Source organism: Coccomyxa subellipsoidea, assembly GCF_000258705.1.
Source record: "Coccomyxa subellipsoidea C-169, whole genome shotgun sequence".
Classification (NCBI taxonomy): domain Eukaryota; kingdom Viridiplantae; phylum Chlorophyta; class Trebouxiophyceae; family Coccomyxaceae; genus Coccomyxa; species Coccomyxa subellipsoidea.
The window spans coordinates 2,235,241-2,261,540 of NW_005178036.1; the positions used below are offsets into that span (position 1 = coordinate 2,235,241).

Here is a 26,300-nt window from a genome sequence, read left to right on the forward strand (position 1 = left end):
CAGCGCAAGAATGATCAGAAAGCACACAAGTAATCCACCCATGGCCAAATACAGGTCCACCTAGCCCTGGCATGGTCCAGCTGACTCTTGCAACAAACCCTCCTTCCCAAGGAGCTTCCAAGCACGAGGCAGCCAGCGCCATAGTGCCGGGCAGGGTCAACCTGCCCGCAGAGGAGCTCGAGAATTACCTAGTAGTCCTCTTGACCGGGCCTCCACCCTGAGGGTCAGGAAGCTGCCTCTTCATCGGGTGCCGACCAGGGTGCTGGCACTCGCGAGACGCTCCCAGAAAACTGCTCACGCGAGTACACAAGCCCGCGCCACCAATGCAGGGACCTCGTCAACTGATCACAGCCATATTCGCATGAGCTTACTGCAAAGACGACAGCCTTGGAGGATATATTAATCCAGAAGAGCTGAGGCTTCCCAAGAAGAGGCTTCACAACCCCTGAAATAGAGAAACCCTTTTTTCATTCTCACAAATACCTGGACTCCGTATGCATTGCCAAATCGGGCAACTGCTGGCCTGCGCGCAAACGAGCAAAACGAGGAAGCCGATCAGCAGAGCCATCCCTCTTGTATGTGCAATTTTGTTCATCAGCAAGTATATTGCAGTTGTAAACTTGAGCATTCTAATCCAAATTGATCGGATTGAGGCTTGATAGTGAGGCTTTAAAATAAAATCAGGCAATTACTTTTGTGGAAAGCGCGTTTTGCGGCATGAAGTTGCATCGAGGTTTTCTCAGATAGTATTATATCATCCAGGAGCGTGAATGGCGGATTTCGTTGCGCTTGAGGAACAGGACGGGCTCCGCCTGTCCTGGAATATATGGCCAAATAGCAGGATAGAGGCGACGAAGGCTGTTATACCATTTGCATCTCTTTACACTCCAAATAAGAGGAAAGCAGATCTCCAGGTCAGTCCAACTTGCACCTAGCTGGTGGACAACCTGGAAGGATCAGTAGGTGCAGGCAAGACGCGCTGGGCTTTCAGAATATCAAATTGTTACACCCTTGACCTGTTAGGACCGCTGTGTCCCCGGCTGTTTCTTCTCATTCCGGGCATTGTGAATGAGATGGGCATCGTATGGGCTCCTGAGTCCTTCGAGAATTGGCGTCGAGTCCCTCAAATCTGGGAAGTATCTGAGCGAATGACTCGATTCACCATTCTCAATACCCTGGTAACATAAGGCAGAGCTGCAGGCTCGAGGTTCGAGGTTTGCGCGGGACGTCCTCTCGCCAGGGAATCAATCAGTGGCACTTGTCTACTCATCAGACACTCTTCATCACACTGCGTGCGCGCAGGTGTGTCCATATGACCCGGTGCTGTGCAAAACCTGCGGCGCGGTCCTCAACGGGTACGCACAGGTCGACTTCAATGCTGCCCTGTGGGGCTGTCCCTTCTGCCACACGAGGAACCACTTCCCATCGCAGTACAGGGGGATCAGTGAGCAGGTTAGCTTGCTCCCTGCCCACTTACCAATCCAGCCAGCTGCAGACATAGAGCCTGCTCATGCATACTTGTTTTGCTTCGGGCCAAAGCATCTATGCAATGTGTTTTCTGGACATGTACTGTCTGTGATGAAATATGACACATTGAATCTTAGCCCTGACAATGCGTCCTGATTGAGAAGGCACCATATTTAGATGTGCCTTCCTGTTAACAGTATTTGAGCCCTTATTCGTGCATCTGCAGCAACAACCCGCGGAGCTCTATCAGGAGTACAACACGATTGAGTACATCCAACAGCAGGCCAAGCCGGTGATGCCACCAGCATATGTGTTTGTGGTGGACACCAGCGTGGCAGAGGACGAGCTCAGAGCCTGCGTGGCCTCCCTCTCCCAAGCTCTGACCACCCTCCCAGAGTATGCCCAGGTGCGGCAATGCATGCTTACTCTGTGCTGGTGTACAGTGCTTGACAGACAGCCCAGCACATGTGGCCGTCGTCAGATGTCCCCCAATAAATGTGTTGGTAAGAATGATGCCACTCATGGGAATGCACAGCAGATCAACATAGGTGGAGAAATTCATGCACAGTGCGTTGTCGTCTGATTGGCTCAGCATGACAACGTTTTTTTGTGATCTGGTGTCAGGTGGGGTTGGTGACTTTTGGGACGCATGTGCACGTCCACGAGCTGGGCTTTGCCGAGTGCGCAAAGTCATACGTCTTCCAGGTGGGGTTCCCTGATGCTCTGCCTTTCCATGCTTGTGACTTTGTCCCTTTCACCACGCCCTGCACCGTGATGACATTGTCGCTTGCTAGTCTATCCCTTTCCAGACCGTCCCTTTTCAGCACCTCACCTGTGATGATTGAATTGAGCTTGTCATTCCCTCATGGCCTCATTCTCAGGCTGTCTTGGCTGCTTCTACATGAAGTTGTGGCTTGTTGGAGTCACAATTGCCAGAACAGTTGCAACCAGCACCCGCCGTAAGAGGATCAAGACCGGCAAAGTCAACGTCGGATTCCAAGTCAACCGAGCTGACACAGATCGGTTAACTCCCTTGTGGCAGGGGTCGCGCGAGTACACCCCCCAGCAGGTGGTGGAGCAACTGGGCCTGGCCAGCAAGATGCCTGCCCGCAAGGGGGGCCCCGGGCAGCCAGCGCTGCCCATGCCGTCCTCCCCGGGCAGCCGCTTCATCCTGCCCATCTCCGAGTGCGAGTTCACGGTCAACGCCGTCCTAGACGAGCTCCAGCGCGACGTCTTCCCCACCCTCTCAGAGCACCGTCCCAGCAGATGCACCGGCACCGCCCTCCAGGTGTGTGCCTGCATTTAACTGCGTGACTTTGCACAGCCACAATTGGATGCATTTGTGGTCATTCACTGCTGCCAGGCTGAGAAATGTGGTAGAATTGTTGCCAGGCAGTCAGTTGCGGGGCAGCTACTTCTCTTACCTCTGGCACTCTGTCTGCCTTATGTCTTAATTCCTTTTCTTCAATTCCTTTGACCTTGTGGTGCTTCAAAGAATCCATGCATCATGAGCAACTGTATCTGCACTGCATGCACGCCCCTGCGGTTCTCTGCCTGGTGACACCACAAAGCTTGCTGTCCTGCAATTGGACCGAGACTTGTGCAGAACACCGGCGATCCATAACCTGGGGGTTGAGTCCAGGTTTGAGACAGGCGCATGTACTTGCAAGAACATATGCTGATGTACCACATTAGCTTGTGATTCTACAATGCACATGCCCCTTTCCACGACAATGCCAGACATCCCTATCCTTACAATACTTGTCACGTGAGGGTCCCTTATTGGATCCCTTATCGATTTCATGACATATGCGGTGTACAGGTGGCGGCCAGCCTGATGGGCGCGGCGCTGCAGCCAGGCATGTGCGCGGCTCGGCTGATGCTGTTTGTGGGGGGCCCCTCCACCGAGGGGGCCGGCAAGGTGGTGGAGAAGGAGCTGTCCGAGCCCATCCGCTCGCACGAGGTGAGCTGCCTTGCATCTTCATAAAGTAACTCAGCTTCATCTTTCTTGAATGGAGCACCTGCCATGGCGATCCAGGCAAAGGAGCGCCGCCTTTTTCCGCGATGGCTGGCATGTCTAAGGGCTGATTGCAGTTCAGAATGAAAGTGCTAATGTAATGCTGCACTGCATTGCCGAAAGGCCAATTCAATTGTCAATGCCGGGTGTCATGAGGTGGGGAAGTAGCATCAATGGGTATTTTACACTGGCATGGAATTCAGTGATATGCACCGCGATACCTCTGGAAAGCCTGCTTTCTTGCAGAATATGCTGCTGTGCTGACAGTTGGTCTTGACGAGATGTCCAATTGTCAAGAATAAACATCATTTAAGCTCTGCTATCCTTTTCATGATCAAGAACTCTCTGGCATACGCACAGGACCTTGCCAAGGACAGGGCGCCCCACTACAAGAAGGCGAGGCGGTTCTTCGACGGCGTTGCCTCCCAGCTCGTCCAGCAGCAGCACTCCCTCGACGTCTTTGCCTGCGCCCTTGACCAGGTCAGCTCCCTTTGTACTCCTCAGCCATGACATTGTCACCCTTTCTCTTTGTTTGTCTTACCCCAATAGCATGCTGTGCCTGGCATGCTGTGCCCAGCTGCCGCTCAAAGCCAGGAATGTATGTGCAGCGCAATACGCTCTATTGCATCAGCAGCACCCCTTGAAGCTCCCCAGGCCGCGCATATGTGGCTGCGCCCATGCGCGGCCTTGGCAGATCCAGGTCATGCGGCTGTTTTATCAAGCTTGCATGGAGGAAGCTGTGCATGACTCATAATGCTTAAACGCTCCCTGTTGCAGCTCCTCGTGACTGAGAGCTGCTGCCTCCTCTTGGCTTCATCCTTTATCTCGGGGATGTGCAATGCACTGAGCAGGTCTTTGTGTGGCGTGCATGCACAATAACGTTGATCACACACAGGTGCTGATATGGCGGGCTCCTGTTCTTGTGCATAGGTGGGCCTGGCGGAGATGAAGCCGGTGGTGGACATGTCTGGCGGCATGGTGGTGCAGACGGACACCTTCCTCAACCCCGTATTCAAGGAGTCCTTCAAGCGCGTCTTTGTGGCCCCCGGCGACCCCGGCTCCCTCAACATCGCCTCCAACGCCACCTTCGAGGTGCGCACAATATCCTCCCCTGCTTATTATATAGAGGAGTGATAGCATGCGTATGCACGTGCAGCAAGTGCGAATCCTACAGTGATCTGACCGTCAGCAACGTTGGCACTTGCAATGAACTCACATCAGCGCTACTGGAATGTGCCACAGGCGCCCCAAACTTCATGGAATTTGCGATCTGTTTGTTTATAGCTGAGTCAAAGGCAAAAAAATGCCCTGGTCAAGTCCTTCATAAATATTCTCCCGTGTGCCAGATGGCACATCTACTGCACAATTGCGCAGTGGTGCTCTTGCAGTGTTGCCGAGGGTTCACATGCATGTTCTCTCGGTGCAACATGGCATTGCTGCGGCGATGCGACAAATGCCCTGCGCTGCTCCTCAATTGGCACAGCAGTAGCAAACGGGTTTTTCTTCTCAGCAATACGAGTGGTTTTGCAGGTGATACCGTCGAGAGGGGTGAAGATCGCTGGGTTGCTCGGCCCTGCAGCGGCCATGGACAAGAAAAGCTCCAGCATCGCAGACACCCACGTGGGCATTGGGGGCACCAACCAGTGGAGGCTCGCAGGCCTGGTGAGTCAGCACACTTGCCACCCCTGCACCTGGCTACACATGCTCACAAGCAACAAGTATTCAGCAAGTTTCGGCCATTATCATAAAATGATGTTTTCTCACACACTATGCCTGTCTACGTATGCTCGCGAGCAAGAAGTCTCCATCGTCAGAGCAAGCAGTGCTCTCATACCCTGCATCTGGCTGAACATATTCACGGGCAAGAAGTTTCCAGCAAGTGCTGGCAACTGTCAGAGCGAGCAATGTTCCAAGACCCAACCCATCTGCCAGGAGCTTGTAAATCGCAGGAAGACCTGTGATCGTATCTGGAAGGCCGACTCCTCATCTTGGCCTGTCCTGTTCTTCCTGTACATTATCAGCAGGCTTGTGCAGTCTGCAGGCAAACTGTCAACATTTCCTAAGCCTCTCTTTGTGAGCTGGTGGTCATTTCGTGTTGCAGGATGCGAGCACGACCCTGTGCACATTCTATGAGATAACACCGCAGAGCAAGGAGGCGGCAGGGCAGGATCCGCACACCTCGCAGCAGTTCTACATCCAGTTTATCACCCGCTACCTGCATGCTGACGGCTCCCACCGCATCCGCGCTACCACCTTCACCCGCAGGTGCCCGCCCTCTGCCTTCCCTAGTCTTTCTGCTCACCCTCCCGTAAGACGCACACGCAGGAAGAAGCTAGCAGATGCCCAAAATCCAAAAAAGAATATAAGTTGGGCAACCCATGCCACTTCTCGTACACTGTCTTGTGTTCCCGCTGCCTGGTGTCTGGTGGTCAGCAAAGGAGGCGAGGCTGTCATGTCTTGCCTTTCCCCTGAAGAAGAGAAGTTCAAGCTGAGAGGGGCAGCAGTGATGCATGTCCCAATGCCAGCTGCAAGTTGGGCCCGTGAGTACAGCATGCAGCATGCGGGCATCTCTACTGTCCATCATGCAGCAGTTGTGATTGCAGAGCTGCTGAGGAGGGCATGCGCAGCGAGAAGCCCGGCTTCAGCGCTGACTAATCAATTTTTTACTGCATCGGATGCTGACTGGACTGTGGTGCTGACGGCTGACGGGGCGTCCAGGTGGACGGACGGCAGCAATCTGGGTGAGCTGATGGCAGGCTTTGACCAGGAGGCGGCTGCGGTGGTGGTGGCGCGACTGGCCACCTTCAAGATGGAGACCGAGGAAGACTTCGACGCCACTCGATGGATCGACCGCACGCTCATCAGGCGCGCCTCCTGTTACCCCTTAGCTTTCTGCTGCAGTTGCTCCCCTTTCAAGCAAATTCTCACGCCTGAACACACCCTCATACGAGCCATTTCGCACATCCCAAGAACATCCTGCACCAATCATAGCAAATCCCAATTATAGATGATGGATTCAATATATGGCACAATGGTGATGCATGTAAAGTGCTCTCAGCTCGTGGCGACCTGTCAAAGTTTGATGTGCATCTCATCGGCTGCTTTGGCCCGGGTGTTTGGGCTCGGAACCGAGACAGATTGCAAGCATCCTTCAAGCAGTGGGCATGCAGGAAGAGGCCAGTGTGCGTTGAGTGCTGAGGGCTGCGGTGATGTGTGCAGGCTGGCATCGAGGTTTGGGGACTACAGGCCCAACGACCCGGCCTCCTTCACCCTCAACGAGAACATGGCCTTCTACCCGCAGTTCATGTTCAACCTGCGCCGCTCCCAATTCGTCCAGGTGAGCTCATGCCCACAGGAGATCGTCCCTCCACTGCTGTCATTCATGCATGCTCCTGTTTGGATCACAGCCTGGTCCCATCCAATGCCGACAAGGACAAGTCGTCATCTCTTGCAGAGCAGATGTGCGTGCTAGACACTAGCTGCTGCAGCAACCCCTTCAAGCACTCACTGGTCCAAAAAATGACAAGATATGAACAAAACAGAGCCTTCATTGGTACAGAGCATTTTGACACATCTCAAGCAGTAACATGCCTCCAAGCTGTGCAATAGGCAGGACGCTGTCACATAGTCTCTGTCCTGGGGCAGTTCACCACTGCATACTGTATCAAGCGCAACCGGCCTCTGTTGATCTGACGCTAGCGTGGTGCGGTGTGTCCAACAGGTGTTTGGCAACTCGCCGGATGAGACGGCCAACTGCCGGCTGTCGCTGAACAAGGAGACGGCGCAGGAGGCCACCGTCATGATCCAGCCCTCCCTCTTCTCCTATGCCCTCGGCGAGGCAGAACCTTTCTCAGAGCCGGTGTGCGCGCATATTCGAATCTGCGTTCAAAAATGCTTTCAAACGCATGGCATGACATTCAGTGCCCATGTGTTAAAGACAACGGCTGGCACCAACAGGAGTAGAATCCTGCAGGGGCAGTCGCCGCACAGGAGCGCTAGTGCGTGATGCACATGTTTCCGAGCAAGCATGCGCTCGGTCTGCGCTGCGCCATTTGACATGTGTGCAATTCCAGCTTGGGAGCCTCGGCTGGCTGCGTTGCATGCGTCTGTGCTGGCACACCTCGGGCTGAGCAGATCATCAAATCCCGGGACTTCTTTGCATACCCTATTTGGTCATGCGTGCCCGTTTGCCTGAGTCTCAATTGGTAGGAGACTTCTGGGGTGAGTCATCGCTGACTCAGCGTGCTGCCGGTGCATGCGCACAGGTGCTGCTGGACGTGACGTCGATAGCGCCTGACCGCATCCTGCTGCTGGACTCCTACTTCTACGTCGTGGTCTTCCACGGCTCCTCCATCGCGCAGTGGCGCAAGGATGGCTTCCACCTCAACCCAGACCACGCCCACTTCAAGGAGCTGCTCGAGGTGCGCTGCTGTCCTGAACTTTTTAGTGAACATTTCCTCTGGGGCTGCCATGCATTCCTGTGTGGCCGCAGGGTCGCATATCATGCATGACCATGGCATATCGTACCTTTGTTCGTGCAATGATCGGACTGGCGGCCTCTTTTTGGAACCTCTGCATTCAGATTTCCATTGCTTATGGGGGGTCACTGCATTGGGTGTATGTGTGTGTTTGGTGTAAGTGGAGTATTTGCTTACTATCACAGGACCCTGGAATTCAGATGGGCTGAGAAAGCGTTACAGGTCTTTGACCTCTGCTGAGTGCATGCTGAGTGCTTAGCTTCTGAGCATCTCAGCTTCAGTATCCCTCAAAGTGTACAGCTTCTGCCATGTTCTGAATCATCTCACCTGCCACAAGCAACCACCTGCCATTCAGCTTCCTGAGCGTTTCGACAGAAAGTTGAGGTGTGCTGTGCTGCTGTCTGGCTGAGCAGGCGCCCAAGAGGGATGCGTCCTCCATCTTGCAGCGCCGATTTCCGGTGCCGCGGCTGGTTGACTGCGACCAGAATGGCTCCCAGGTGCGTTTTATCTCTTTGCTCATTTCATCTACATGTGCGGGCTATGGCTACAGGCTGTAGTTGATGGTTTCCCTTCCTTTTCAGAGTGATGAGACCTTCCCCAGTTTTCTCTGTGGATGCCTGTCCCAAATGGCATTTTCGCATGGCTTGCTGGCGATTTAAAGGTGCATAATATGAGATTCATCATAAAATGGTAGATTGAGCAGACCTCTCTGAAGCCGGGCAGAAGTTTTCCGGTAGGTGAGCAGAGACTTTCCAAAAGCTCTGAAGTTTGAGCAGGGACTTCGTAGGTTTTTGAGGTGTGGTGATGGGTGTGTTGGTGTGTGTGCAGGCGAGGTTCCTGCTGGCGAGGCTGAACCCATCCAGCACCTACCAGTCGCAGCAGTCCATGTCAGCCGAGGTCATCATGACTGATGATGTGTCGCTGTCAGTCTTCACAGAACACCTCACCAAACTGGCCACCCAGTCCTGAGGCAGCTGCTGGTTGTCGCCATAGTTGCTAAGAGCAAACTTTCCGGTGCAACTTTCTTTTAGGCTGATAATTATCGGAGTGGTCTTAAGGTGTGCAAGGTTGCTTGCTGCAGTTTAATCTCTCTTAGCCGGTGAACAAACCTCAAAAGAACATGTGTGGTCATACCTCCCGCACTGACAAGTGGGGAAAGGGTGGGAGTGCATGTTTTGAGGGGGAAATATTGGCGTCTGCCATATGACAGGAGATGTTTAGACAAGCAAAAATAATTCTGGGTACATCGTCATCTGCCAGTGGCAAGACCTTCCGCCTGCAGTGTCTTGTTGAAAAGATTTTTTGCTCTGTTGCAGAATATTCTGAGCTGGCAGGCAACAAGCTGAGTAGAAGGTGTTGAGAAGTGCCATCCTTTGATGGCTCCCCTTGCAACAAGTCCCACTAAAATTGTCCCACTAAAATATATTACACAGCTCTCTTCGTGAAACTTTGATATCGCGGGGTGCCCTGCGGACACATGTTACATCGGGTGCACCGGCATACAGTAAAGCTTCCACTGTCTAACCTCTTCACTTCCTGGCATCCCTCATCGTACGTATGCAGCAGCTGCACCTTTAAAAGGAATTTTAAGAATATCAATGGCCAAGAGCACATCACTGTCCAGGAGTTCATAGTACAGGCAAAATTATCAGGCCTTTCTACATGCAGGCAGCAGCACAGACACATGGCAAAATTGCAGTGTACATAACCTTCTCAGCTATCGCTACCTTGTGATACAATCCACCCCTCTCGCACTCCACACTTTATCTCTCAACTTCTCCAATTATCACAGGCGAATCACAAGAGGTTCAAAAATAAACGCTTGACTGAGGCAAGTTAATGCCCCAGCAGGTGTGCAAGCGGCCGCAAGCCCAGGGCATAGTAAGCATAGGCATACAGGCGGTACAAGTGCATGGAAGCATACACAAATATGGCCACAGATGTCCACATGAGCGCCCAGTCCCTGGCATCCCCCTGCGCCCAGGCAGGTTTGTTTTGATACTCACGAACGTCTTTGTTACTACTTCACAATCCTTCAATACACATACAGACATGTTGTTTGTCAGATGTCTAGAAGAAGAGAGCCAAAAAGCTCCTGAGGCAGAGCTCTGCAACAACTTAAGCGTGAAGACTCACCCTTTCGCGGGGCATGACCTCTGCCATCAGCTGCTCCAACCTTTTGCCAAAGGCGGTACTGAAGCGCTGTTGCATGGCTTTCACCTTTCCACTGTGCTTGCTCTCCTGTAAAGCACAAGGAAACTGAGTAAGTCGTCTGAATGTGAATCGATGCTTGATATTCACGCAACAAATGGCAGTAAAGGTCTTCCAAGTTTTGCATGTAAATGCATGCTGGAAATCAGCTGCAAAGTCCCACCGAGGTCTTCTGATCGTCCTTTTCAGCCCTTGTGGGCTGTTTGCCTTCAGGCAAGGCTCTCGGCGCGTGCCTACACCGCTTCAATAGTGGAATTTGCAGCGGTCTGACAAGCAAGGAGGGATAGGGACGACACGAGGTAGGCACACATGTCCGAAACACCATTCCGTTCCTGCTGACTACTCTGCAGTCTTGCAAAGTCCGAAGATGCTCGGTAATTCCTGGGTGTGATCAGTCTGTTTTCCAAAACAACTTCTAATTAGATCGAACGAGTCTATGTTCTGAGTCACAGCGGATGCCCAACCAAATCACCCTCCACTGGAGTACTACTTGTTTGGCAAGTCTTACAAATCAGCAAGAGTGGACCGAAAGGGGATCTCTGCTACAGCTGTCCTATATGTGGCATTTCCTGGATAATTTTGCACACGCAGCGCCATTGCAGGACCAAAATTGACTGAAGAAGGCCACGTGCCACGTGTGATCACGTAACGATATGAGAGGACTTCTTCACGTCACACTGAAAGGCGGCATGTTCTGATCTAAGGCCAGCTCTGAATCCCAAGGCTGTGCACGTTGAGGAGACTTACTTGCAGTACTAGACTCGCCCCTATTGCGCAGGCAGATTACTGAATTCTGAGCCGGCAATAAACACATCGAGCACTGACTCAAAGCAGTGATAAAGCAGTGATGTCGAGCTCGCGGAGTTTATCTACCAAGCAGTGGACTTTTAATAAGAAATACCCATCAAGCCAAAGAGACGCCCGAGTCTGATTACGCGGTCGCTCAGAAGCGAAAGTTTGCTAGATAGTACCGAGAGCGTGCAAGGTCGTTTCATTGCATAAAAACATTTGTGTTGTTTAGAAAAAGTAGCGAGCGAGAGCCTGTACAACAAGAGAGCGAGCATGGCGACAGCCGTAGCAGTCATTAAGCCTGTGCTACAGAGGCATGTGGCAAGCAGTAACCTGAGGGGTCATCGCGGCCTCACGCCCACTGTGATCAGCAAATTTACGAATATCACTAGCGCGAACGGTTCTAGAAGGAACGAGACATTCAAGCCGTCTGCAACCTCCCCAACTCTGGTCAGAGAGGTGCGCTTCTGGCCAGATCCCTCACTGCCCTAGCTAGCTTCGCACCAAGTCACAGACTCTTGAATTTGATACATACTTCTTCTGCAGACATTATTGGCAAGAGCAATTGTTTGCATGCAAGGCATGCTCAGAACAAGCTGATACTCTTTTGAGTGACCCTGCACCAGTCCTCCGTCGAAGCAGAAGCAGAACAGTGTGCGATAATCCGAATGAGGAAGTACTCGATGTCGATGACATTAGTTATCTACCTCTTCACTATCAAAGGTGGATGATGAGTAAATGCATGTCATTTCACAGGCGGTGCTGGCGCCTCCGGCCAGTCTGGGGGGCCTGACAGAGCAGTTTGAGGCGTCGGGGGGCCCTAAGGAGCGCGCGCAGCTGCTGCTGCAACTTGCCAAGGCTCTGCCGCCCTTCCCAGCAGATGCGCGTACCATGGGCAACCGCGTCATGGGCTGCACGGCACAGGTCAGCTTTTTTTTTTTAAAGTTATGGTGCATGCGAGAGAGGAAAAACGCTTTGCCCAGTGACAAATTTTGGCGCTCTGCAAGACGGACCTCAACAGGAATGATACTCGCTGTTGGTTTCCCAGCACGCTTGTCTTCTTTTTCTGACGAGGACCTGCATCCGCATGCTCAGGTGTGGGTGCATGCTGAGCTGGACGCGGCCGGCAGGCTCCAATTCGCGGCGGATAGCGATAGCGAAATCACTCGGGGCCTCGCCGCTGTCCTCGTCAGCAGCCTGTCTGGGCTGACCCCCTCCCAAGTGCTGGAGGTACATATCACTGGTTTTGGTAAATGACAACATCTGCACAGAGTATCTCTGTATGGTAGCAATTTTGTCCACGGCTTCTTTGTACTGGGGCTCGATGGGGTGTTAAGGATTTATGATCCCTTGCGGACAGAGTGATAGGCGATGCGTGATAAAGGTAACGCCCATATAGTGGACCTCTACTTTGTCTGGAAGGAGTTCAGCTGTTCTCACACTCCATTGAGATTGCATCGTTGACTTGCTCCTTCAGCCTTGCAGACACGGTCTTCTTTAGTTTCATCTTCCCTACAGACATGGCCCCAGTGTCTGGTTGCATGCCACTTATTTTGATCAGACACACCTGCAATGCCATAAATGCAGGGCAGATATTGTCTTGTACATTGCACTGCTGAAATTGCAGCTGCACTTGATGGTGAATTGATTTGTCATCAGCAATTCTTACCATGTTTTGCTGCTGCTGTGAACAGGTGGAGCCAGAGGCGCTGTCGGCTCTGCAGCTGGGTCAGGCAGTGCTGACCCCTTCGCGCGCCAATGGATTCATGAACATGCTGGAGGCGATGAGGAAACGCGCGCGCGCACTGTCGGGGGCGTTCCTGCCGACCTTCCCCTCGCTGCGAGTCACCGCCAATGACGTGACCCCCCAGGGGGCGTTTGCGATTGCGCAGGCGCAGTTCCTCGAGCCCGATCCGGCGCAGGTCGAGGCGCTCGTCAAGGTGTGTATCCTTTGGGCATCCTGATTGTTTCCTGCAGTGATTTGGGCATCTGTGGTAATTAGAATGCCTGTGGAGTCGGTGTGGGGATTTTGTATGGAGTTGCCGGGGGCTGCTTTTGTAGCACAACTTGCTATGTTCTGATATCTGAATTTCTGTGTTCTGATATGTTCTGTGATATCCTGAACATATCAGCTGAAAATGGACGCGTGCCTGATTCAGTGTCAGTGATTTCTTTGATAGTGCTGCAATGAGGGGCTTGGATAGCTGTATCTTGTCAATGGTCTTTTGACTCACCTGGAGAGAAGTGTGATTGTCTCACTGCAGAGCTGCAGGAAATCGCATGCAAGAGCTGTCAGGCTGACTTGGTCATAATGCTCTCCAGGCACTTCCTGAGTCTGGTGTCAATCTATAGCTTTATGACACCCCAGTCTTCCTTCTATGCCAGCCACAGTTCCGATTACCCTTTTGGTTATGTGCCCTTGTCACAATCCTTTTTGCATGTCCAGTGCATGTACAAAGAAGTGATGACCTGGCTAGAGCACGTGCGCAAGAGCAGGATCAGCAGAAAAGTCAATGCCAGAGCAACATGTTGAGCAGACATGCAAGCATGTGCTCCTGATTTGCATGTTCCGGGCATGTGCCGACATGCTGCTATCATGTGCCCGCAGGTGCTGAGCGAGAAGCGCATCGGCCTGGTGGCGCACTTTTACATGGACCCTCAGGTGCAGGGCGTTCTCTCCGCCGCTGCCGAGCGCTGGCCACACATCCACATCAGCGACTCTTTAGTCATGGCTGACTCAGCCGTGCGTATGGCGGAGGCCGGCTGCACCTCAGTCGCGGTCCTGGGCGTCGACTTCATGTCGGAGAACGTGCGCGCCATCCTTGACGAGGCCGGGCACGCTGACGTGGCGGTGAGTCGCCCTTCTTGAGTATTCTTTTAGCTCCGCCACACGAGGTGCTTCATGGTAGGTGCATATGGTCGGGAAGTGACGCAACCAGCAAACTTGCCCAAGTTACTAATTTTCCGCTGAAGCGGGAGTTTGGGGTCCTTTACGCAAGGGCATCTTGTGCTTGCAAATAAAGTAGCGAATTGCTCGCCAGTTGGTTGAATACTTCTCAAACGGTGGACTGGACTCAGAATGTTTGTCTCTGGATATGCCTACTAGCTGAGGCTCTTTGCACTGCTGTGTCTCTGGAGAAGGAACTGAACGTCCAATAATGTAATTGTCACTTGAACTGACATTGATGATATGGATCTAATCATGGTCTGCCCAGGTGTACCGCATGGCGGCGGCTGACATCGGCTGCTCGCTGGCGGAGGCGGCGGAGGCGCCGGCGTACGATGAGTACCTGGCCGCCGCGGCAGGGAACGCCTCCCCAGCCCTGCACGTGGTTTACATCAACACCAGCCTGCGCACCAAGGCGCTGGCGCACGCCCAAGTGCCCACCATCACCTGCACATCCTCCAACGTCGTCCAGACCGTGCTGCAGGTGCGCTGTCTATTGCTATAATGCTCGGTATAATTTGATACCGAGCGTTACTGCAAACTCAAAAAACAAATGAAAAAATATCATTTAAGCAAAAATATGCGTCAGTTGTTACTGAGACCAGATTATGGGTAGGTATCTCAGCCCCACGTCCATGTCCGGGATATTGCAGGGGCCAGCTGCAACCATCCAAGTGTTGTGGTGCAGGCGCTCTGATCCCTCATGGATCCATCGATTGTGTTTCACCCACATTGTGTTGTGATCATGCGTGGGGCAGACTCCAGGGTAAACGCTCTGGGTGCTTCCTCCCCCTGGGTGTGAGCACGCCTGGCAATTGACAGCCCCATCGTCTGTCATTCGCGCTCATGCTTGGCGAGATGAAGCACCTTGTGCATGCCTTTCAGTTACTGGCTGTGTCCTCGTTCGTGCCTGTGACTGAGAATTCGTGCATGTGGCCACCGCAGCATCACCACAAGAGCTGTTTGGGCAGTTCTCTGCAAACACTTGTGGCTCATATATTGCAAAGCACTCTTCAAGGAGGGTTTGAATATGGTTTTGTCCTCACTGCAGGCGTTTGCGCAAGTGCCGGGCATCAACGTGTACTACGGCCCGGACACTTACATGGGCGCCAACCTGGCAGTCATGCTGCGCGCGGTTGCACAGATGAGCGACGAGGAAATCCGCGCGCTGCACCCGGACCATAACAGGTGTGACTCAGCGATGACTAACGTTGCATGATGTGACTGAGCTGACCCTCTTGTATGGCAGTCTTTGAATGCCCTGGATCATATTAGAGGTGTTCTGGCAAGGCAGGATGGTAGGAAATATTTTGTGTATGGGAGAACCTGATGTAGCGTAAAGTTGCCTGCCTTTGCCAAGTACAGGAGGGGTTGCTGGGTCTGTTACTTTTCCCGGAGACAAATATTGTGTTCTGTGCAGTTGATTTGCTTGTGCAGCTCTATCATTGAGAAAGGCGTCTCCCGGAAAGAACGACAGGCCAATCAGATGTCAGCACAAGGTGGTGGGTAGACGCTTGTCTGATGGCATCAGGCGACGATATAGGATAGATCTGTACCTCATCCCCGTCAAAGTCTGCATTGTAGTCCCCATTCTGACCTCCGGGGATGCTGCAGGGAGAGTGTGCGGTCGCTGCTGCCGCGGCTGCACTACTTTGACGCGGGCACTTGCATCGTGCATCACCTGTTTGGCGCTGAGGTGTCTCAGCTCGTCAGCCAGGCCTATGGCGACGCTTATCTCACGGCTCACTTTGAGGTGCGCACCTTCCCCCTATGGAACTTTAAGCTGCCCTGGGCGTCCATGCAGGGATCAGCGCAGCTCCGTCATGCTTTGTGAGTCGATCATGAAAACATATTACATTCACTGGGGCATTTTGCTGTTCATCTGTCAACTCCGCGACTGCCAGTGTGATGGCCCTTCCATCCATTCCCCCTTCCTGCCTAGAGGTTCATGACGAAGAGAGCTCAATGCCAGTAAACAATGTTTTGCAGAGAGATTTCTGCAGTGAAGGCCCCCATCCTGGATTTTATCACCCCATCGAAGAACATCTAGGATGACGGCGTTCCCTGCAGAAATGACTCTCATCGGGTGATGGAACAGCTGGCATTCAGTGTGTGGCAACACCGCACTGTCAGAACGGCAGATAGTATCTGAGGGGAAGCTGAGCTGACTATTATGTTATCGCCCTGAGCAGGTGCCCGGGGAGATGTTTGCGTTGGCGATGGAGGCCAAGAAGCGTGGCATGGGGGTGGTGGGATCCACGCAGAACATTCTCGACTTCATTTCAGAAAAGCTGAGCGAGGCCGTGGAACGCCCCTTCCCGGACACCCTTCAGGTGTGTCTTCTTTTGGAATTTGATCCTCTTCGTGCATTTCGGTACCGTTTTTGTCTGTGCGTGTTTTTTAATGGTGCACTGTTAAATTTCTTCCCCGTGTATATTGCATAGCATGTGCAGATCTGCTTTTGCTTCAAATGCCCATGGGTACTTTGTGGTTTGGGACACTGCTTGCCTGCAAGGGTGATTGGCTGGCACCTCTGTGGCTCGACTTACCACTCTTACAATAATCTCCCGAAGTACCGCTGGGCGCAGAAGCAGCTTCGAACTATCTGCAAGGAAACAGCGGGTGGCAGCAGGAGTTGGTCGGAAGAAGAAGCTGTCTCTCAACTCTTGTGTCTCGATCTGTGGGTTACACATGGTCCAGTCTGACTCATCCATTACTCACTCGTGCAGGTGGTCCTGGGCACGGAGTCGGGCATGGTCACGGCGATTGTGCGCAAGGTGCAGGCTCTGCTGCGCGCGGCCGGCCGCTCCGACGTCGCCGTCGAGATTGTCTTCCCGGTCGCCTCCGAGGCCATCACCACCCCCGTCAACCAGGGTGCGTGGCAATTTTACACTCTCTCTCCCCCCTTGCAGAGTCGAGGGAAGCTCGGTGAACCCTTGGCAGAAGCTGTTCCAGGTGACCGATGTCTCTGGCGAATTCAGCAATCAATTGAACTACTCATGAACATTGACGACCCAGACTAGCTCAGAGAACAGCAATGATCACTCAGCTCACAGCAAGACGAAGGTTTAATTGTGATCTGTTCATATGGGGATTGAATTTCTGCAAAAGAAAGTCATTGGCAAGCTGATGATGTCAGGGGTTGATTTCTCACAATGGCATGCACTTTGAAGGTTATGGTCATTCTGAGCTGCTTGTTAGACAGACTTTTACCTGTACAGAATCTCATCGTCGTCTTACATGCCCCTCTTCTGTTACCAGGTTCTGCCAATGTCGCATCTGCAAGGGCGAGCCCTGTGCTGCCTGGCGGGCTGCCCGTGGTGCCAGGCCCGGCCGGCGGCGAAGGGTGCAGCGCTGAGGGCGGCTGCGCATCCTGCCCGTACATGAAGATGAACAGCCTCGATGCACTCCTCGGCGTCTGCGCCAAGATCGGGACCCCCGGCGAGGCTCTGCTCGCCGGCTACGCGCCACGGCCGTACGCTGAAAAATTGCGTGACGGCCGCTCAATCGCTGCGGCGGGCTGCGAGCCAATTCTGCACATGCGCGGATTCCAGGCGGCCAAGCGGCTTCCTGACGCGCTCGTCGCTGACATCATGGGACGCAAGCAGCTTGCTGTGTGATCTGGCAAACGGCACATGCAAAGCTGTGGAGTCCGCTCCACGAACTGCAGATCTCCAGAATGTAGTCGAGGCAGCTTTGCCATGTATATGCAGAATGACGTGTCATTGGGAAGACGTCTGTTGCTTTCTTACAGCAGTTTGTTATTACTTGCAATAGTGAAAATATAATGAGCAACTGGGGTTTGCTGAAACTGAGTGTAATTACATCCTTACTCTGCCTTGCTTTCTGCACGACTCGTTCTCAATGAGGCGCGTCTCCACAATTCTACTGAAGCCTGGAGGATCAGTCACCTTTAGCTTAGTGCGGTGATCATTGCTGTCCATCTTCGCCACAGCATGCATTCCACCAGGGTCCAGCGTGCCGACCACCACACTTGTGACATCCAGGCTGGCAGTGTCATCAACAAAGCTGCTGCTCTGGATGATGTTGCTCAGGTCCTTCAGCATGCGCCCATCCAGAAGCTTGATCGGCTGCGGCAACGCAGGAGGGCGGTGGTCTAGGGCAGATCTTCACCACGGCCTGCAAATGAAGTGTTGGAGGCGGCAGCCTTGCATCTAGAGAGCATGGCTTCTCCTTGCGCTGTGAGGCTGCAGGGGATCCGTCCAGAAGGTGTCTGCCTGCCAGAGGGCCTATTGCACCTTGAAGGGCTTGAAGTAGCAGACCTCAAAGAAAAGCAGTGGGACGGTGCACTGAAGAAAGTAGACATATCTGCTTCCTGATGCGACGCCGATAAAACTTGTAAAAGACCCTCTTACTGCTTTCTTTGAACGCCCCACAGTTAAGATTGGCGACCCTCTCATGGCATATCGTGCCAAATGCGGAACATATCAACCGTGGAACTTATCGTGAGGGTTTAGGCCCTAAACCATAAATAGAGTTGTTGCGTGCTTATAACATCGATTGTGACTGAACCTTCCACGCTTGCAATAGCTCGACTGCAGGGGCATGGAGGACGTAATTGTGAAAGTGTTCCAAGGAGAGGTTGAAGTTGCAAGCGAGGTGATCTCCAGCCCTGCCACTGCTGCGGAAGCAAAGGATAGTCTGCGGGATCTCAACGCAGCCCTGGTGGGCAAGCCGACAGAAGCCAACCGAAGTACTGGCTTAGCGGGGCGGCGTGAACTGACTCCTGGCGCCATCTACCATCTGCACCTGCAACAGCAGCCGGGTAAGTGCACTCCAGCCCCAGTTCCTGGTGCAACACGAACGGGATCCAACTCCGTGTCTGTGAACGGGTTTGAGTTTGCCGGTGGTTTTATAGCTGTCTGTGAGGACCCGATTAGTATTGAATAGCATGTTGTGACCTCAGCTGCAGCTGCAGGCAGCCACTTTCGTTCAATGACCTTATGAACCTCATGGTCTTATTTGAGCTTATCAGTGTGGAGCCAAAAGTATTTCGGGCGGACCTCAAGCCAGGAGGTCCTTGCTGCTGCCCGATGTTGACTGGTGCAATGACTCTGACTCTCATTGCTCAGTGTCAGCCGCAAACTGCTTGGTATGAGTTTGGTATCCATCCCGTGCTGCGCGCCTTTGTTTGCAACATTCCCTGGTGCAGGTGCTACAGGCCGTTATGCAGCTTGTGCTGGGCTTGTGTTGGTTTGCTGCTGGGTCCGGCAGCACATAAGGTCAAAAAGACTAGAGCGTTGTATCTAGCCTCTTTCAGAATTTGGCCAGAACACCACAGCCTTGTTGTGATTCAGCTGTAGCTGCACAGTTGCCACCCTGTGTTTGCGCGCCTTGGCCGCAGCACTGTTGGGGTTGACCACTGGCTCTGTGCTGAGTGGGTGGACTTGAGCAACATTTGAGGCTAACGTCTGTATGTCCATGCAACAGCAATTGATCCTCCTGTTTCTACTCAGCCAGATTGTCGTGATTGCAAGTCTGTGGTGTGCTCCTTGCTGCAACCCCGCAACATTATCTGGCGGCTCGGTACTCACATGCAACGTTGTGTATGCGATCCTACACTGTGGATTCGAATTTTGAGCCCTGGCCAGAATTGCACAGATTTGCTCTGGCTGGATGAGTTGGCTGCACACCCTGTGCTCCCGTGCTTGTGGTCTCGGCTGTGCCTGATGAGCCGGTGTTTCTTGTGATTCCAGCATGTCCTCTTGGCTCCTGCTGTAGCATCAGGTGCACGGCGTGTCCCTAATCTGCAGTTGCTGTTACATGAGGGTTCTTGCAATTTAGTGCCCTCGGACTGTCTTCTCGCTAGTAGCTGCGAGTGACCTTTAGAGGCGCCTTTCTTACAATGTGGAACATCTGTGCAGGCGCTAACTTGACTGAAGAGGATGTCTTGGGGCTGAGGAGCATGTACCGACGCAGAACAGAGACACTGTCCATCAATGGCATCAATGCAGAGCAGTGGGAGACCATCAAGGTGACAGCGAAGCTGGAGTTGAGACCTTGGCTTGGGGCCATCGAACCAGTGAGCCAGCACCAGCCTAAGCCATTTGGGTGGGATGACACCGCAGAAAGCAATCATGCTGTCAGGTAATGCGCATCAATTGGTCTGCTGGTCCAATACTTGGTGTTGTACTGCTCAACAACCACAGAGAGACTGCCGTGCGTCATGTTGTTTGTTGCCGTGCAGGTATCTGCCTTTCTTACAGCAGGAACTCAATTCAGTGCTGGGCCGCAAGATGCTCAGCCGGATTGAGGTGATGGATGGCAACCGGTATCCAAACTGCCTGGCCACAAGGGGCTTGGAGAGCGTCTTTGCCTACAATTCAATGGGGAGACCGACATACTTTTGGCATACAGCCAGGCAGTGAGAATAAACATGCCAGAGACAGGCAGTGTCGCAGCCTTTAAGCTCAACAAGGGCCAAGTGAATCCCCTCACTCAAGAAGTAACCCATTTCTGTGAAGGCACATGGCTTTGCTGAAGTGAAGTTTGCTTGTCATGCAGCCCATCCATGAGCTATCGTGTGTCAGACTAGCCAGGCATTCCTGCGTGATGTATGAGTGATGTGTGTTTTCAGGCAGGAATTTTGGGTTGTGTCTAAGTCATTGTGTGCTTGCTGTGCAGTTCACCCGGCAGGACATTGCGCAGGCATGCGTGACGCTGATCACACTGAACCTCAAGTCGCCCTATCTCCGGCCGTGGGTCCTCCTCACACTTGAACAACAGGTTCACTTTCTTCTGGATGGACAAGCGAACCATATACTACCGCTCTGAGGATGCATCTACTGGCTGGAGCATCATAATGGATCTCTTGCAGCATGATGCAAGCGTCACATTTGCAGAGCCCGGACAGCAGGCAGCCGCGAGTGTGCCCATCTTGGCCCGCAAAGCGATTCCTGCAGAGCTGAAATACCCAGGGCTGTGATGAGCGATGTCGGCAATCTCAATGATGTGATGGATGAGGACGAGGCGAGGGCGTACCACCTGCTGTACAACCTGTCAGTGCAGCCTGCTCTAGCACCACTCCTGCCCTGGAGGCCCACTCCTGAGGGCATGTATGTCTGACTCCGTCAAATGGCACTCTGGAGCGCAGAGGTACCAAAGGCAGAGCTTCAAGACAGAAGAATTTCAAGGCAATCTGAATCTGAACTTAACGGCATGAAGAGGGTGGCAGACATGTAATCTTTTCTCTTTTTTGTCGAGAACAAAGCTTGTGAGCAGCATGACTTCTAGCAAGACTTCTTATGTTTGAACGGACAGATTGCAGTTGCAGCGTTTAGAATAGATGGGCAATGGTCTTTGGTGTGTGCTGCAAAATTATTTTATGTGTGCCACAATGACTAGTACTAGGAAGGGCAATGTCATTGCATGACACCTGAAGGAGATCTCTAGAGTGCTTGCCTGTGCATTGCGGCACAACCTGGGGTGTGAAAATATTAGCTGAGGCTGAAGACAAACGTATTTCAACCTTCACTGTGCATCTGAATTGGGTGCGGATGTGGGGGTGTCTGAGCTCAGCTTAATGAAGTATCAGTACTAGAAGTTCTTGTGAATGCAGCGGAAGTCTGTTGCACATGCACAGACAGCATCTGAAATCAGCGTGAACGTGAAGACCCTCACCTTGTTGTTGATTCAAGTTTTCAGCCTCGTCCATGGCAATACACGCCCTCGTGAGGCCGCATGGCAGTGGTTTACGTAGCTCATATTACAACTGTACCACACTTGCAGGCTGAAAATGACACCTTTCTGTTGAGTCCAATCGAATTGGGCCTCATTTCCGTTCGGCTTCACTCGCCTTCCAGCCCTATTATGACCCTTGATGACTAACAATGCGAGGGGTTGGTGACGGCGCTAGAACGAGTGCACTTGCATGAAGTTCCGAAAGCTTGCACCGATCGCTTGCTGTTTGTGAAAAGATTGCAACGATGCCGAAGAAGAGCAAGAAGTCAAAGTCGAAGCGTACAACGCTCAAACAGAAGTACAAGGTCATAAAGAAGGTCAAGGAGCACCACAAGAAAAAGGCAAAGCTTCTCAAGAAGTCAGGCAGGAAAGAGAAGGCGCCGAAAGATCCAGGCATCCCATCGCAATGGCCCTTCAAGCAGGAGCTTGTAAAGGAAATCGAATGGGAAAAGCAACGAGCCCTGGATGAAAAGAAGCGCAAGAAGGAGGAACGCAGACTTCTCCAAGCGAAGGTCACACCTCTCCCCTCGTCCATCGACCCAATAGAAGAGCACTTATAGAGTTCTGACAATAAAATCTGCCATTTTCTGCATCCTTGGAGTCGCAGATGTTACAACAGAAACAATGCAAGCTAGTACTGCAAAGGGCGATCTGGCTCTCGAATTTGGAAATGTCACGTGACTGTCATATCCTAACTCGTCAATTTCTCTGTTCTATTGTTGAATTTGTTTCTGTGTGACCTGGCAGGCCGATGGCACAGCGGAGGGAGACGAGGAGATGGAGATTGGAGAGGGGCTGACCTTCGAGGATGTGCAGCAGGAGGCTGCAGCCAAGCAGAGGGCCTTCGAGTCCCAGCAGGCCAAGGCCTCTACTTCTGGCAGCGGCGTTGAAAAAGGTACAATTGCCTTGCTGCCCTCACAGCCTTACAACGCCGCCTGCCAAGAACACCTTTGCAACCACCACTTGCCTCATCAACTCGAGCCACCTCTGACCGTCAGGCCTGCAGCATACAGAGTGCCTTGTCTTGGCCAGTGTATTTCCCGCTTTACCCAAGCTCCGTCACTTTCATGTTATGAGCGATTGAACCTCCTTTGCTGCATTTCCTCCTTTGGCCCTTAGATGTTGAAGGGGTGAAGTCCCGCATGCAGAGGGGTCGAGGAGGGCCTTCTACAAGGAGTTTGTGAAGGTGGTGGAAGCTGCGGACGTGGTGATTGAGGTCTTGGACGCGCGTGACCCCCTCAGCAGCCGCTGCCCTGACGTGGAGCGTTTCGTGCGCCAGGCTGGCGCTTCAAAGAAGCTCATCCTGCTGCTCAATAAGATCGGTGAGTATCTAGGCCCTCTCGCATCTCCCTTCAAAGGAATGGAAGATGTCCTTTTCATCGTTGGAAAACATGGGGCCTGGGCACGGGGAACGCTCTTGGTGTATGCTGCAGCAGCATGCCACTTTCCCATGCCAGGTCCTGCTGTCGGTCTGCACAGTCTACATGACTGTGAGTGCAGCCAGAATTTGCACTGATACGGCACGAGCTTCATTGCACAAACAGTCTTGTTGTGGGCGGCTTGAACGCACGGTCTGGCGGCTGCTGTGCGCACGAACGGGACAGGGGAGAGGTATCTTGAGCTCGGGTTGAAACAGAATTTACTGGCGCCATTGGCTTGGGTTTGGAGGTGCATCACGCCCCGAGTGCCAGCTTCTGCGCGCACACTACGCCCCTAGGGAGCTTGCAGAGTCTTGGCCGAGCTGGAGAGGCAGTGCATTCATTGGAAGTGGCATATTTACTGAAACAAGCAGGTATTGGGTGCAGATTTGGTGCCGAGGGAGGTGGCAGAGTCCTGGCTGAAGTATCTGAGGGAGGAGCTGCCCACGGTCGCGTTCAAGTGCTCCACGCAGCGGCAGGCATCCAATCTCGGGCAGCGGCGGCTGCCGGCCGCGGCGTCGGCCGACGGCGGCTTTTCCGGCAGCGAGTGCCTCGGCGCAGAGTCTCTGCTGCAGCTGCTGAAGAACTACGCGCGCGCCTCGGACATCAAAACTGCCATCTCCGTTGGTGCGACCACTTGCGTCTGTGCGCATGTGTCTGTTGTGCACTTGAGAGCCTTGTGCATATTTCTTGGAGAAGCCTAGCAGGCAGTGCATATAACAGTCATGAAGACCTGGTCAATCATTGCTTGGTAGTTGCTCTGGGGGCTGGCAACTGCCCCCATAGCACTTGCCAGCTCTAGTGACACGTAGCAATGTGTTCTGTAGACCTTGCCAAACGGCACGTGCCTTGACTGTGCGCAAAGCCTTTGGCAATTTTCTGCATTTGAGGCAATCGATGCGCTGCTGCAGGTGTGGTAGGCCTGCCGAACGTGGGTAAGAGCTCGCTCATCAACAGTCTGAAGCGCGCACGCGTGGCGCAGACCGGCAACACACCCGGCGTCACAAAATCTGTGCAGCAGGTGGGACTCTTCTATCCCTTGCCATGCCCAGAAATGAGGTTATTGTGCGGCGTGTTTGCAAGTTGTGTGCTGCCGAGCATAGCCCGTGCAGATGCACACCATTGGCATCAGTGTGCTGTGGATATGTTTGCTGTCTCTAACTGGGACATATCAAAACGTTGCGCAGCAAATCAGTGCCTGTGGTGGATGTGCTACTTAGCCTTTGGATGTTACTTATCGCCTTTTTGACAGCAAAGCATCAGCATCAGCAGGGCTGCGTATGAAATATTCATCAAATTACATGCCTGTTGGCACACTCTTGCCTCTGCTGCATGTAAGAATCATGACTTATGTGGTATTATGTCGGCAGGTCCACCTGGACAAGACGGTGACGCTACTGGACAGTCCTGGAATTGTGTTCTCTTCCGGCGGAGGGGACGCCGCCGCTGCCCTGCGCAACTGCCTCAAGGTGCGCGGCCCTGCATTACAGGGAGTCTTTCTGAAGTCAAGTGGTAGCCCGGGGCTTTTTCACAACGTACTCGCAAGAAATTGTGCAGCAATTGGCTCCAGATGCCTGCTGAGAATCAGTAAAGTAAAAAGTGCGTTTGCTTGATGTCCTGCAAGTCTGCTCACCGCCCTGCTTCAGTTCACCGTACTGTTTGGCAGCAGCTTCTGTTTTGCGTGTCAGGCAGCCCTGGGACCTCAAAAGGCAATGCCGAGATCTGCGCTGAGTTCGTTGATGTGGCTTGGTACTGGCGTACTTTGAACATTCACTCTCAGCGAGGTAGCTACGCCAGATCAGGCAGCATGCCAGCTCACGGTCCCTTCTGGCTTCCAACCCACTGAGGTCCTCTTCTGGCAAGGAGGGCATAAGATTCTGCGCGGGAGAAACAAGGCAGATCAGGCAACGTGCCAGCTCAGCGCTGAGATCATGCTGTGTCACCATCCTGTGCCAGGTGGAGCAGCTGGAGGACCCAGTGGCGGCCGCGTCGGAGGTCGTGCGCCGATGCGAGGCCTGGCAGCTCATGGCGCTCTACAAGGTGCCGGCCTTTGAGAGCCCTGAGGCACTCATGCAGCAGATTGCAAACGCGCGAGGCAAGCTGCGCAAGGGCGGCCTGCCAGACGTGGAGGTGGGGACTGTCTGACATTCAACCAGTAATGATTCATTGTGCTTAGTAGAGAAAATGTTCACCAACATACACAATGAATTGGATGCCCCACATTGCGCAGATGTAGCTGATCAAGAGCACGATTACTAAGCTGGATCAAGCTGACATGAATAGTGCTCATTGATTTTGTCCCCGGAAACATTTCTACAATAATGTTTAGCTGAGGGTTTGGGGAAGATGAATTTAGGGAGGGGCCAAAATCACGGGGAATGCAATGGTGGATGTAGGGTTCAGGGTCGATGAAGGGTAAAAATATGTCATCATAAAAAGCATGCTAAGACTGTTTTCTGTGTGGTTTTGTGCGCAGGCGGCCGCGCGAATGATGCTGCACGATTGGAACGACGGTCGCATCTCCTACTACACACTGCCGCCCAAACGCACAGACCACGGCCACGCATCGGCCGCCGTTGTGGGCGGCTTCAGCACAGACTTCAATGTAGACGAGGTGCGCCTCTGCCTCCTTCTGACACACTTGATGCCCCTACGATGCGGGTATTGAGGAGGTACTTGTCACTTTGGGGTGTCCTGTTGCCTGTGCTGCTCAGTAAATGGCATGGGTCACACACAGGAGGATCAGCGCCTTTGCTGTCAGTGTCATGCAGTGTGCTTTAGACACAAGGAATCTCTCCCTCTCTGCTGCTGGAAGAGAGTCTCGCATGGTACTTGTTCTTTGGGAGTTTCCCAGTAAGAGGGGATGAATATGTGCGCAGGTGTATGCTGAGCAGCAGAGGGCCGTGGTGGCCTCACTGCCATCAGTGGCAGAAGGCGATTTCTTTGAGACACAGCCATTTGGGGAGGCCACCGTAGACCTGGAAGCCATGGATGCAGACGAGGGTGCGTTCTGTTCTGTGGCTCTCTGAGACATATCTTGCTCCCGTGGCAACCACGGTGCTCTGCTCGAATGCTCTGCTCGAATGCTCTGCCTGAGTCAACGCCCTGATGTTTACGAGGTCTTGTTTGCCTCGTCCTGAATGGTTGTGCACTGCTCAGAATTGCAGATCTTGCATTGATGGAGCAGGCATGTTGTGGCTTTTGAGCGATGGCTGTTTGGTAACCTTCAGCCTGCTGCAGGCAGTGCTGACTCGGCGAGTCACACCTGTCGT

General features: G+C 53.0%; 5 protein-coding genes across 5 annotated transcripts; 4 read left to right on the top strand and 1 right to left on the bottom strand.

Moving 5' to 3' along the window:
• Window positions 1-770: 770 nt before the first annotated feature.
• COCSUDRAFT_36583 (COP-II coat subunit) lies at window positions 771-8,931 on the top strand (the record flags this gene model as incomplete). Its single annotated transcript, XM_005648260.1, has 16 exons — window positions 771-914; window positions 1,303-1,452; window positions 1,694-1,873; window positions 2,092-2,172; window positions 2,510-2,755; window positions 3,290-3,430; window positions 3,845-3,964; window positions 4,415-4,576; window positions 5,015-5,146; window positions 5,586-5,749; window positions 6,203-6,349; window positions 6,704-6,821; window positions 7,206-7,310; window positions 7,726-7,905; window positions 8,376-8,459; window positions 8,791-8,931. The coding sequence occupies 16 exons, from the start codon at window positions 771-773 to the stop codon at window positions 8,929-8,931; spliced, it is 2,295 nt and encodes a 764-aa protein (XP_005648317.1).
• An 867-nt stretch (window positions 8,932-9,798) lies between these two features.
• Window positions 9,799-10,173, bottom strand: COCSUDRAFT_63297 (hypothetical protein; the record flags this gene model as incomplete). Its single annotated transcript, XM_005648261.1, has 2 exons — window positions 9,799-9,936; window positions 10,099-10,173. 2 exons carry the CDS (start codon window positions 10,171-10,173, stop codon window positions 9,799-9,801), a joined length of 213 nt encoding a protein of 70 aa, XP_005648318.1.
• A 705-nt stretch (window positions 10,174-10,878) lies between these two features.
• Window positions 10,879-17,744, top strand: COCSUDRAFT_23649 (hypothetical protein). Its single transcript, XM_005648262.1, has 11 exons — window positions 10,879-11,421; window positions 11,719-11,886; window positions 12,058-12,205; window positions 12,667-12,902; window positions 13,571-13,813; window positions 14,178-14,393; window positions 14,961-15,097; window positions 15,524-15,662; window positions 16,102-16,242; window positions 16,639-16,783; window positions 17,171-17,744. Exons 1-11 carry the CDS (start codon window positions 11,236-11,238, stop codon window positions 17,527-17,529), a joined length of 2,118 nt encoding a protein of 705 aa, XP_005648319.1. The 5' UTR covers window positions 10,879-11,235; the 3' UTR covers window positions 17,530-17,744.
• A 731-nt stretch (window positions 17,745-18,475) lies between these two features.
• Window positions 18,476-20,995, top strand: COCSUDRAFT_63299 (hypothetical protein; the record flags this gene model as incomplete). Its single annotated transcript, XM_005648263.1, has 5 exons — window positions 18,476-18,695; window positions 19,795-20,017; window positions 20,118-20,238; window positions 20,555-20,656; window positions 20,894-20,995. 5 exons carry the CDS (start codon window positions 18,476-18,478, stop codon window positions 20,993-20,995), a joined length of 768 nt encoding a protein of 255 aa, XP_005648320.1.
• Window positions 20,996-21,855: 860 nt separating this feature from the next.
• COCSUDRAFT_15456 (P-loop containing nucleoside triphosphate hydrolase protein) lies at window positions 21,856-25,696 on the top strand (the record flags this gene model as incomplete). The annotated part of the gene is made up of 8 exons (XM_005648264.1): window positions 21,856-22,122; window positions 22,157-22,244; window positions 22,759-22,932; window positions 23,416-23,655; window positions 23,940-24,049; window positions 24,399-24,497; window positions 24,985-25,158; window positions 25,505-25,696. 8 exons carry the CDS (start codon window positions 21,856-21,858, stop codon window positions 25,694-25,696), a joined length of 1,344 nt encoding a protein of 447 aa, XP_005648321.1.
• Between the last annotated feature and the right edge of the window lie 604 nt (window positions 25,697-26,300).